The sequence below is a fragment of the Dromaius novaehollandiae genome, chromosome 1 (assembly GCF_036370855.1).
Source record: "Dromaius novaehollandiae isolate bDroNov1 chromosome 1, bDroNov1.hap1, whole genome shotgun sequence".
Classification (NCBI taxonomy): Eukaryota; Metazoa; Chordata; class Aves; order Casuariiformes; family Dromaiidae; genus Dromaius; species Dromaius novaehollandiae.
The window spans coordinates 146,413,719-146,427,191 of record NC_088098.1 but is presented as its reverse complement, the minus strand read 5'-3'; the positions used below and the strand labels follow the sequence as shown (position 1 = coordinate 146,427,191).

Here is a 13,473-nt window from a genome sequence, read left to right as displayed (position 1 = left end):
TGAACATGTAGACATTGTATGTGCCTTTTAGATGCACTGAATTTGAAATAATGTCTATACGAATACAGAAAGTGCATTTAAATTTTGCTTTTGTGGAAACTGACATGGCACCTGAGACATCTGCACTGAAAACAAAATCCAGGGTAACTATATAACAATAGTTATATAGTTCATAACTATACGAATACTAGCCTGGGAAATCCAGAATGCTGCTCAAGAAAGAGATGTGCAGGTACTACTTTTAGACAGGAAGAGTTAAATGCACAAATACAGAATCAGAAGCAAGCAGATTCCTAACAGGCCTGCAGAAAAGACTCTAGAAATAAAGTGGATCAAAACTAAACCCAATGGCCTACTGGGATGCAGGATCAGGACTGTAAGCTGTAAATCATGTGGTTCAATCTCTACTCTCCTTATCACTGGTAAATCCTGATGTGGGATACTTTAAGAAAGATGTGCACATTAGAAAACCCGGGGTAGAGAAGTAAGAATGATCAATAGTCTGAAAACTTGACTTTTGAAGAAAAATTTAAAGAATCCAGGACATTTAGCTCAAAGACAAGATTAAATGGGTCCTGGCAAAAGCCTTCCGGAGTGTACCAGGCTGCTCCGGAAGGCAGAGAACAATCTGTTCCCCACAACGCTGGCAGATAGGACAAGAGGGAAGAAAGAGGAGGCATAATAGCAATGAGAAAGATTCAGGCTACATAGCAGGATCACATGGTACAGCAGTTGAGAAATCAGTAAGATTTTTCAAAATTGGCTAGACCAGCTTCTGCCAGGAAAAAATGTAATAATCCTATCTGGGGACAATGGGATGAACCCAGTGATTTTTTAGATGTTTGTAACTGAGAAAAGCAGGATATGCTTTTTGTTTTATCTTTACAATTTTACTCAGTCTCCGTTTGTCAAAATGGGCACAGTAGCTTTTTGTGAACTACAGAAACCATCTTAGTCCATGAAGTATGTATCAGGCTTAGCAGCTAAAACATAGTTAGTGCTTACCTTTGAATCATTGTTTACATAGCATGTCACTGAATATATGAGAAAGTCAGGTCTATCACTGTGTTCCAACAGCTGAATCAGAAGAGATCTGATAAACTCCATAACCCTTACAGATTTAACCTAAGGATATATGGCCGTCCTTCATACACGATGGTGTAGAAGCAATGTACAGAATTATACACTCAGCTATACTCTTATACATGCATATAGAAATATTCTGGTCAAACAGTTAAATCAGAGATGTATTTGCAGTAGTGCTCACTCTACTCCTGGAACATGCTTCATCAGTAGTTCTGAATGCAAAACAAAATGTCCTGCATTCAGGTTTTTACAATTTTTTTTTAATTTTATCATGTGTCCCTGAACATATATATTCTGAAAACATGCTGAATTTTTGTAAATAATATTTTTTGGCAACTGATAAGCATTATTTTATTTTTAATATATTTTTATGAAATTTGCTTCTTACAAGGCAATTTCCTGGTCTTTTGAGCAGTCTCTATTCATAGGCTTAGCTTCCTAGAAATTGTTTCCAGGTGTTCTGTGCTATTTGTAGCACCACAGTTTAAGATTACTCCTTGGGGAAGGAACTGTGATGGTGACAGTCCAGGACAGCTTGCACTGCCACAGGAAATGCTCAGTACAATGTAAGAAGACTGAAAGAACATGAAAAAACTTGATGGAAACTATAAAACCATTCAAGGCAAAAGAAACAGCAACCTTTGATGACAGAAGAAAATTTCAAAGTTAAAAACTAGAAGTTTAGCATAAAACAAGGAGACAGAAGACTAGCTGCTCTTTAATCATAGCTCAGCACATCTGCATTAGTTCAGAACGGACAGGATTTTATTGCATAGCTGCAATGTCATGATGTCAGAATGGAGAAATCATATTCACTATTGTATTGCAATGTTAGCACTCAACTTTGTTAATTCTCCTGATCAAATCTAAACACAGTTTCACAGATGACGTAGATGACATTCAAGATAGAACACTGTAAGAAAGAAACCATGGTTAAAGGGTGCTACAGCTGAGCACTGCATCTACAGAAAATATGTGTCGACAGGTATATAGTTTTGTATATTGCATCAATACCTAAGTCTAAAAAATTTTACAGCATTATCTCAGTAAAGGTCATTGCAAACAAACACACACACTGTTGGCATAACCTCATTAACTCTTGTGAGTCAAAAATAATATGAGAAGATGCAAATATCAAGATACACTAAAGGTCAACTCTTGTGGAAGTATGAACCAAATTGCAAAAGGTGCACTAGCATATACAACTATTATTTGTTCTTGGTTTTTCCACATGTCAAATGTAAGGGCAACTGCAAGGACAGAGGATATTTTTCATGCCTAAGTGCATGTTTGTGAAGATGACTGTGCACTTTTGAGGGCACAATTTTGTGAAAACTATCCTAAAAGAAATAAAAACTTCAAGGGCCCTGGAAAGCAGATCTCTTATTCTCAGAAACAGTGTTATGCTGAGAAGGAGAAACAGCTCAGACAATGACCAGACTTTCTGAGTCATAGCCAACACTGACTACGTCAATTAGCTCCACTCCAAAATGCACATTATTGGAAAATAATTGTCAGATTTATTTTTAATTCATATACACTCTAGCAGGATTTTTTTCAGTAGCATGATGAGGCAAAGACATACTAAATCTTTTAAATACAATTATACCCATTTTCATTTTAAAACCACAATATGCACCTGCCACATGGCAATTAAATCTCCATACTACCTACTCAGAAACCAGCAGCAAACCAGCCATTTGCATTGTCTCTTCTTGACATCAATGTAAAAGTACTAGACATCTTAAGCTAACATTGCTGCATGTCAGAATAGATAAAAAGGTAACAGGCAGAGGAATGAAGCAAGAGCAAAGAGGAAAATAGTGCTAAATCAGAGTAAATATGCTGGACTCCACTGACTGTTGCAGCTGATGCCGCCTGGAAGGCGAATCTGTAGATCAGCAGCTGTAACCACGGCTGGAAGGAGTGCCATAAAGGGTTGGGGGCATTCAAACAAGAGAAAGGTGAACTAAGACATCTTGCTACAGCAAGTTGGGCACTCTTGTCAGATGCTGCAATTTGTTGCTCTGTTGCCTACCATTATCAGGCCAGGAATTAAAGAAAAACCACTAGTTATGGAAAGCACTGTCACAGCTTTGTATAGGTGCAACGTTAATGGAAAATTAGTAGGAGAAGCTGCCAATGACAAGAGTGCATAGGATGAGTAATTACAGATAAAAAGGTCATTCCTATGGGTGGAAGCCAAGTACTTGACAATGAACTGGAGCACAGAGAAACAATTAACTATTCAATCTGTATCAACTGTCACAAAAGACGATGCAAAAGATATCCAGTATCTAAAAACAGAAAAGGCAAAATACCGACCTGCAGTGGAAAGAAGCAGGTAAGGAGCTCTGAGGGAGAGCAGCGCGGGTGGAAAGGGAGCTGCCAGGAATTGGTGGGGTGAGGTGGGCTTGATGGGCAGCTCTGAGCAGCGACAAAGTCAACAGAAATGCTCCTGTTCTTTTCTGTGGACTTTGGATCAGACTCCAAATACAGGCACAATTCAGTAAAACCCAAGTCCTTCCAATTTGATGCAGCTCTGTTGCCCAGTAAACAGAATATTGCCTGTGGCCTAATGGAGGAGCAGGCCACAGGCTTGTACTAACCACAAGGCCTCAGGACCTGGCAGGTTTTGTCTGGACTTGGCTAGGCTTGCTTGGAGCTTTGTCTTAGCTTGTTTACTTGTCTCAGCAATTGCCTAATGATTAGATGGATATTACCTAATTTTATTTTTGCTTAGCTTTGCATAAGTGCGTGGTTTATGACTATTGTTACTAATTATTATATATACACAAATAACAATTAGCGATGATGTGTAGAATGAACTATTTATGAACCTAGCATAGTGACGCAGGGCAAAGGAGTACAGGCAGGCAGTGACAGCAAAGGTCTCGAACGGCTGGGCACAGGATGATTCCAAAGGCCCCAGGGCTATCAGCAACTCAACAGTGGTTAGTTATGGATCATAATGCAAACTTAGGAGTGGGGCAAGACCCATTTTAGGGGTAACCAAAAGGACAAGAAACAAGTATGTAACGTATGTACAGCACACCATATATAATAAAATTGGATGTAACATGGAGTTGCAACCAATGGAGAAAAAGAAAGGTGTAAGACATTAGAGAACGTATAAAAATGGGCCCAAATGGATCCAAGCCGCCAGGAAGAAGAAACCATCAACATCAACACTGTACACCTGGTAAAGAGGAGGGAGAAAGCCCTATCATGCTCCTCCCAGCAAACATCTGAAGATACCAACAACTCATCATAACTCCTCCCAGCCTAAAACTGAATCTTAGCACGCTGCAGAGCATGGAAGCATGACCATAATGTTAGAAAATAAGGGGTAGATGCTAGGAGTGTTCAGGGTTTTTTGTATAACAACTTTTAACTGTAGCACTGTTAGTGAGTTTTGTATTAATTAATTTGGACTATAAGCGTTAGTATTATTGTAAGGGAACTAACAATAACTTTGATGTGTTTTGCTTACACTGATCAAACTTTTAATTAGACTAACAATAAATAATTAGCTCATATAAGGGGTGTTCCCTTTTTTGCATGCAACATGAGCATAACATCATCACTGATACTTTCAAAACCAGAGCAAACTATCAAGTACAGATAAGGTATTCCTAATACAAATGTTTTGGAGACCAAAACTATCTACTTCACTTATATGCATGAAGGAGTTTCCAGGCATCCACCATTTATTCAGGCTGGTATTTTGAGCTGTATGGAAAAGGTCCATAAACATTGGTTCCCAGGCTTTGCATCTGGTTCTTTAATTTATCAAACCGTATAAGCAAGCTACCTTTGCAAATGAAATGACGAGGAAAGAAATACTGATTGTAACAGATTTAAATACAGTTGATAATTCAGTATCATTTGAGCAGTCAATACCTATAAGGTCTCCTCAGCTAAAACTGATTACTATCACAGACTCTAGATATTTTGGAGAAAAATGTTGGACTCAGTGACAAATTAGAGAGCAGATGTGCACTTTTTACACTAAGGATATGCTGATATAAGATCTGAAAACAGGATAAACTTAACAGTGTGGCTTTTGGCATTAAGCCTTTGCTTGATTTAATCTACATCAGACACCAGGTTTTATAGTTTATTATGCTGTCTGTCTTACTGGGATTTTCTGTATTCTTAGCACTAAACTATTATATAACAGCCTATTAAATTCATCTGTTCTTTCAAATATTTTGTAAGTAATGCCTCAGTAATATTGAATAATTTTATAATGAACCTTTCATTTTAACTATTGCAAAAATTCACCTGAAACCAAGCATTTCCAAAATAAAAACACTTCTCTTCTACTCCCTCTCTATGCATACAAATGTTTAGAAATTATGAGAACCTAGTTTGTTGTTTTCTGTACATATAATTTTATTGCTTGTAAACAGCAATAGATTTATACAACTCCACCATCATACAGTATGGTAGCATAAGATGGTTTAATCTACTTATCACCAACAGCAGTTGACAAAAAAGTTACAGAATAACAGTTCAAAGTGCAAAAATAGGAGCCTTGTAGATGCTCTGGAGTTAACACACCTTTCAGACTAATGGAATCTGTCCACACTTTTCTCAGGCATGAACTCCTGCTCCATGGCAATTTATAAATTTTTTAACCTGGCAAGTTCTGCTGCACACGGTGAGATAGGATTTCACCCACAGAGCTGCTGGGGAGTGATTCAAATTAAAAATCTTTTCACCATTCAAAATAAACTTCCTAGAACAGATTCAAAAGCACATACTGTGTCCCAAGGTCAAGACAGAAACTGGGAACAAAAGTTTATTACAGTTCTTCTTGGGCAGATGCACTGCACATTCGGCCAGAAACACTCACAATGTTTATTTCACTAGTGCAATATGCATTCTTTTTTAGCTTATAGAATTAGATGATTTAGTCAAAGGTCTCTAGGTTTAAAGTCTCTAGCACAGGTTACAGCACTGTTAATTCTCATGCAAGCCTTTATACATATTGATCCTGCCAATCTGTCTCAAAGATGTTAAGGAATAATCATTGCTACGGTTGATTCTTTGTACCATTTGTTGAAAATGCTGCACAAACGAAAGTAGAGGAGGGTAACTGTTAAAATCATAGTAGGCTGCAGTAACAGAGAGCTAGCTTAAATGTTTGTAAGCCAAGTAAATATTGATGTGGAACTTTTGACATTCAACATTTTAGTTCTGTGATTCAATAGCAAAGTCTAAGTGAGTTTGTGAAGTGCTTTAGGACTATGCAGGCCTTTCTTCATCACTAAGCAATCTACAAGACAAATGTCACTCAGCCCCTAGTCTATTATAATTATTAGTTGAACTATGTAAATTACAGTAAAAGCTGACAATTGTGTGCATCCACTTAAATAAAAGCAGGACAAAAATCAAGAGAAAATATACTGGAGTAACTTTAGAGCCAATCCACTGTCTTGAATTTGAGGTGTCATTCCTCTGCATGGTAAGACAAAATTTCCACTATAATTTGCATAACATTCTCAGTAGACATCATTTGTTTTTTGTTCTGCTGATGCCCTTTCCAATTAAGGTATTTAATTTCTCCCATGAATTTCTTCAAAAATTCTTATAAATTATGGAAATGAGTCAGAACATACAATAACCAGTATCTAAAGGAGTGACAATACAACAAGAGTCTTTTGTATCTGCAGCAATTGAACACATTTTTCATTTAGTGCAACGGCAATAAAATAAAAAGGAGGCTGCACACTATGACCTCCTGAACACAAAGACGACAGTTTAAATTAAATGAAAATCATTTTACATTGTTCGAGTCACAGGTTTCAAATGTTTCAAGATACCACTAGTCAAGAGAAATTGCTAATAGTTTCCTATTTCAGATCGTCAAAAGGATCTGCAGCAGAACTGTGCTGGGTATGGGAATTCAAGATAATCAGAGGTTAAATCACAGCGAATATAGATGATGAGAGAGTTTTCCAAGAGAAACTAGATTTGACTACATAAATGAGTTCTTGTCAAACAAGATAACAGTTCACTGTATACATGGAGAAATTTTAGCTCTAGAGAATGGACAACAGTGAATATTTAGGCCTAGGATGTTTGTCTGACATTTGTCTGAGTTTTGATTTATAGAACTTATCCAGCTACCCAGAAAGGTCATAGTGATCCTGTTTGTTGCTTAAAAGAGTAAAACCATGATTTTTAAAAGTTGATATATTTGGGTTCTTTGCTAACATTTGTGTTGTATTTGTGACTGAAACTTACTACAGTTTGACAAGCTGATCTCTGCTTTATTAGGAGTCAAGTGATGTAAGGCAAGATGAATCTATTTGTAAAGTAGACCCTGAAAGTAGGTCTGATGAATCACACCTGTTGATCACCTCCACTGATTATTCATCACCTCCACTGACTACTTTAAGGGGAGCTCAAGGTAATTAATTTATGGGTGTCTTGTGCACAGACATCCATAGCACCAGAGGAACCAGAATGGGATCAGGCATGATTGACTCACTTTGAGCATTCACTATTAAAAAAAAAAATCTAGTTCATATTCTAAATAAATCCTGCCTTATTTTACTTTAAAACTCTTTGTTCTCTTTTGGGGGCTCTCACTATAGTTCAAAGCTCTAGGCACATCTGCCTAAAAGTTAAAGCCAACACAGGATCCAGGTACAGTCCTCAAAGGGACTTTACGTTCATTATTTGTTTTCTTTATTCAGATGCTTTATCAATGCTTTATCAACAAAACATAATCCCACCGGGACAGAACAAAGACACTATGGAAGTGTTAACTTTAAGTTTTCCATATCTGTTTGTTTAGTCTCAGTATTAACCTTGCATTAACATAGATATTCCATAGAATTAGACTAAATAAATTGATGAGCAGCTACAAAAAAACTGAGTAGGAAGGTGTCCTGCATTTTAAAAGACTGTTAAGTATGCTAATTTTATTATTTAAATTAAAATGTCAGCTCCCTCAAATTATATCAATGATTCCAAGTTAATAATGGAAAAATTATATCAAGGCTGGGGAGTGATAAAGAATCCTGTAATCTCTCTAATTCACTCTAGCAAATGCAATTAAAAGTTATTAGATTTCTAACACTTCAGCTTCTGTATAAAACATTATTCTGGTAGAAAATTAAACACTGAACTACAATCTACTTTCATCTTTATGAGAAAAACATACTGCAGAAATTTAACCAAACCATCAGAGTACAAGATGTGCTGTATTTTAAAAAATGTATTTCTGTATGCTGGAGGACTAAACTCCACAGAGAATCACAGTAGCATTACTTCAGTAATGATATATAACTTCTAGCTGACATCACGATAGCAGAATTCAGGAGTCACCAATAACGTCTCAAGCTTGCAGGTTCCACTACTTGTTAGTAGAAATTATGCATATGACTTAAGAACATTTCTTCATTAATCTGTTAGGTTTACCATGAATACGTAATAGGGAGAAGTTATACAGAATACAGACTACCCGCATTTACTTTCAAGGCTGCAGGTGAAGATCAGATTATGAATACTAGAAACTTGCATTGCCAGCCTTGCCAGTTTTTTCATTTATTTTACTGACGTAAAGTGACACAAAAATAGTAATGATCAGTTATTAAGTTTCTTCCATTATTGACTCCACCTACTTTACTGTTTAGAGGGCATATCTTACAAGGGGTATATGCAACCAGTGCTATGTAGTTTTTACAGACTGTGTGTGCGTTTTCAAAAACACTTTTAGATGTTAGGTTTAATTCATAAAATCTTACATGGTTCAGAGCCTACTTATCAGAGGCAGGAAAGTAGGGGTGAAAACTGACTTCTTTCTGAACTCCCTCCTTATATTCTTAGCCATGGCAACTTCAAATGCCTTCCCACATCTTTAATTCCTCCATCTTCCTACACCTTGGTAATATCGCACTTTTGCTGTTATATCTCAATATACCTTTTAACTTCTTAGCAGCCAATAATCTTTATTGACTGAAATTTCCCATTTCCCCAGCAAATACTCTGGGACAAAGTCCTTTCAACTGTGGCACTGGCAGAAAAGGAGAAGAAAGCCTGGCTGAGAAATCTCCTTTTCTAACCTCATACTGCTTCAGGGCACCAAGACCCCTACCACACGCCAACAAGGTCTTACTGAGTGTATCTACACTGTCAGGTAGCTTCACAGGCCAAGTCCACAGCAATGTCTTGCATAACTGTTGGTTTGCTCCCAGACTCCTTTCTTTGGAGTGACTCATCTTGTTTCCTCTGAAATAAAAATAAACCAGCTGTAGTTCTGGAGACAATTAATTTCAGTGATTGTGCCCCAAAACCAGCATAGGTGAGACTACATCCAGTTTGGGTCTCTCTGTTCTATACAGTCCTTCAACATTATTCCAGATGGCTTTGCTTTGCATCCAGGGCCAAGGATCAATCCCAGGAGTAAACACGTTTAGTAACTCAGCTGTACCTACTAAAACACATTGCTTCAGACACAGTAGCCCATATCCTACCACTTGTGCCAGGACTATGCAACACTGGTATCTCCTCGGGTCCCAGCAGAGACAGATGCTAACCAGATCAGGCCACTTAAATATAATAACCTATATCCCTGCTAGGCAAAATAACAGCCTGCTACTACTTACTTACTGAGCTGGTCAACATACCTGAAGCATCAGCAATAGACATGGAAGGTTTTGTTTTTAACTTGCTCACCATCGAACAACTGTAACTATTTTTTGCATAACAAAAATGGATTTAAATGTAATATGAGAAAAATAAGTGTATATATAACCATTTAACTTATGCACTACTCATCTGTGCATATTACAATTCAGTCAGTGATTTATTGATTATGAGTTATTTTTCTTCCAAACTGTTGCTTCTTTCAGTCACTGGGATGGATGTACGCAGTAGAGGAATTAAGATTGCACAAGAAAACATAAATCTGAAATTCCCTTACTTTCAAGGGCTTAACAGCCTAAAAAATTGTTAACTTTTTATAGGACAATGCCCAGATCAGTTTTATGACTGCCCTTCAGTTATATGTGAGCTTTAATTTGGTTCTCTTTTTAAGGACATGCAGAGCATTTCCTCACATAGACATACACATATCTATACAAAAATCTATGGATATAAGTCTATGTGTATAAAGCATGCATCTATCTACTTCTGTTTCAACATCTACAATGCTTTCAGTTGTTTCATTTCACATATAGACAGTGTCTCCTTGATTTTATTTTGGGAAATAATTTATTCTGGCAATGAAGTAATGGAGACTGGAAGTTATAGAGTTATTTAATACTTAATAAATGCCAGACTACTTTAGTATTCCTATGTAGAGTGATTATTGTCTGATCTCCACAGTGAATCTTGGTCACTCATTCACACCTACAGCAATCATGCCAAGATCTATTTTGCTTATTCTGTAATGCGTATCCACCTAGCTAGTAATGGGAAGTCAGAAAAATAAAGTCATGAGAACTACCTGTTTTACCTCCTGGGGTGACTGGGACATGACTACCTTTCAAAAACTTGTTCTGAGAAACTGCTGTTCTGATTAACGTGGTGGAATTGTAATAGAACGGACATATAGAAGTGGGCTTTCTGAACAGATCCAGATGCAGAAAAATATTACTGTTTTTTCTATTTAAATAGAGCAAAACTATGAAACTTACCAAGATCCAGGTGGATGCCTGGAACAAATGAGTTCAGAAAAAACATAAGAATAACACATCCCAACACAGTCAGGCATTTGATGAGAAGAATTTTGTCTGTTATTCTGTGCTGTAGACAGGAAAAAAAATTCAATAACTGTATTAAAGAAGGAGCTATCTACTATGCATTGAGTTCACAAAACCATGCATGAAGCACAATCTGCTGTTCCTGTATTGTATATCCTCTTCAACATGAAAGGCAGAAATATTTAAATTGAGATACTTCATACATACCTATAAAATCATGAATATGTAGGGAAGCCCAGTGTGAATGTAAGATACAAATAGCTAACCTCTGCTGAATACATTTGGTTGTGTTCGGCTACCCCCATTATTACAGTAGGAAAAGCACAGTTGAAATGCAGTTCCTAGTACAGAGATCTGTCCCCCTCTTTGATGGACACACCAAGCCCCTGCATTCCTGTTCCCAGATGCACACGTCCCCTCTTAGACCCAGGCTCCTTCTAATTCTCTGCTCCAGTCTCACTTTCCCCATCAACCCAGGGAATCACCTTCACCTAAGCATGAGTTCCTCTCTTGTTTCCAACCTCTTCCACACAATTTAAAACTTTATGAAAATACAATTTAATCTCTATTCTTTAATAAAGCTGTCTTTTTTGCAGCACAGGGGAAAAGGTCTAATGCTTAATAAGAAATCCTGATTTTGTTCTGTTTTGGTATAACACACTGGACAGCTAGGTCCTGGTCAAGGGCTTGAGCTCCCAAACACCACCCCAAAAATAACAGGCCTGGATTCATTAGTGACGCTGTTGAGGTGGAGAGGAGATGATGTTTAGACAGTCAAAGTTAGGTGAAATTAATCCCACTAGGGAGCATGCATCTCATCAGACTCAGCTTCAGCGTAAAGACAGACAGTGCTAATGTGTGCGCAGTGGAGAGAGTGGGATTTATCCAAATGCTTTATCCATACTTGAATAATAAAACAGGCATGTTACAGACAGTGCAGTAAATTAGAGTTAGTATTAAGTACATCAGTAGTAGTGTATTGTATAGTTATGTATCATGGTTATAAACAACCTATTGACCTCTCCAAGTCTTTCCAGGCATGGATTAAAAATTTAAGTTTCAATTTTAAATATTGTTGAATCATTTATTGTTCCTTTAAATAATAGTTTTCTAAAGAATGTAAATATAAAACCTGATGACGATTGTCACAATGTTGTTTAGCAACCCTGCCCCACTGAGAAGCAAGCTGCTTGCCTACCAGCTTTTCTTCTCCTCATGGGAATTATCAAATGGGTATTGGATTCAAAGCACTCTCTGCACCCTCTATAAAGGTAGAGGTCCACTTATACTGATATTGAGAACTGCCATCTACTTACTTTTTTCTGGAGTTCCTGAATATTTGTTTCCCAGTTTTTATCTTCTTGTGAAATTTGCCTGAAAGAAAATGAGACCTGCTTTTTTCCAGGGTGAAATTAGAGTGCTGCCAAGAGGACTGGAATAAATCGCTCTCATCACAACTAGACCACCCTTTTCCCTGTATGCAGTAACTCATACTACAAAGGGACCCTGGCCTTCTTGAGGCCAGTAGGAAAACTTCCATGAGAGTTCACTTAACACTCCACTTTTGTAACACACTCCACTAATGCACAGGCCCTTCTGTTCATGGAAAGTCTCACAGATTTGGAAGGAACCAGCCTCCAGAGACAAGAGAGCCCCGCTATAGGATCTGGCCATAAGCAATACATAGGTCACTTAATCGTTTCAGAAGTTGATGTGTGCCTTTTTGTGATAAAATAAGGGTCATGTGATAATACCAAAAAGTCAGAATACATATATTTTGCATTATAATATTACATTGTATATTAGCACTTCATAATGAAGTTTTTAAGATCTGAATAACTTCATTGTATTATCAGCATAGTCAGCCCTCCAGCAAAAGGCCTTGGGGTTTGCAGCTCAGGAGCTCTTGCTGACACTAATCGATTTTTATGTTGCTACACTGTACTGGAGGAATCTTGACTCTCAAAATCAAATATATGATTTTTATTTACACTTCAGAAGTCCCCTCTTTAAAAGGTCATAGCGTCTAATAACAAGTTATTATCTTGTTGAAAAGGAGGTTATTTTTTTGTCTTTTAATAGTAATATTGTCAGACGATTCAAGGTGAGCACCATCAGCAAAAGATCTATGTAAATAAAAATCACCTTACAACTGGAATAGTTTAGGAAATCAAATTTACATGTCCGTGTTCATCCTGCCTTTTTAATTAACATGTTTATTAATGAAAATTAATTATTTCAGTTTCATGTTAGCTTAGAGTCAATTTCACTGTCAGAATATTTAGCAGAGCTATTCTCAGACATCAAATTCCATAGAGCAACAGCTGTTTTTTCTGGAACATAAACAAAATAGGTTTCGCATTTTTGTTAGTCATAGTTTATAAAACATCTGTCTTTCTATACATAGAAAAGCTAATTACAGCTATACTCAGGTTAACATTGAAGATTTGATTATGAAATAACTTTAAAATGCAGTAATTAACTGATGGCATATTTTCCAAATTCATCACTTCACTGAAAAACACTTGAATTTTTCAGTAAAAAGATATCTATAGCATTTTACTACACCGAAGCCACTATTAGAAGGAAAAGTCTAACATACCTATGATTTTTTTTAAAATCAAAGCTACTTGAAATTTCTAGCCTTTAAAATCTGGGTCATATT

General features: G+C 36.9%; 1 protein-coding gene across 2 annotated transcripts in view; it reads right to left on the bottom strand.

Moving 5' to 3' along the window:
- OCA2 (OCA2 melanosomal transmembrane protein) overlaps window positions 1-13,473 on the bottom strand; it is a 217,772-nt gene that overhangs the window by 80,821 nt on the left and 123,478 nt on the right. For both annotated transcript variants that reach the window (XM_026103160.2, XM_064501789.1), the window contains exons 18-19: window positions 12,125-12,182; window positions 10,743-10,851 (exon numbers count right to left, since the gene is read on the bottom strand). In XM_026103160.2, coding sequence (XP_025958945.2) covers window positions 10,743-10,851; window positions 12,125-12,182 — 167 coding nt within the window. The remainder of the gene's footprint in view (window positions 1-10,742; window positions 10,852-12,124; window positions 12,183-13,473) is intronic.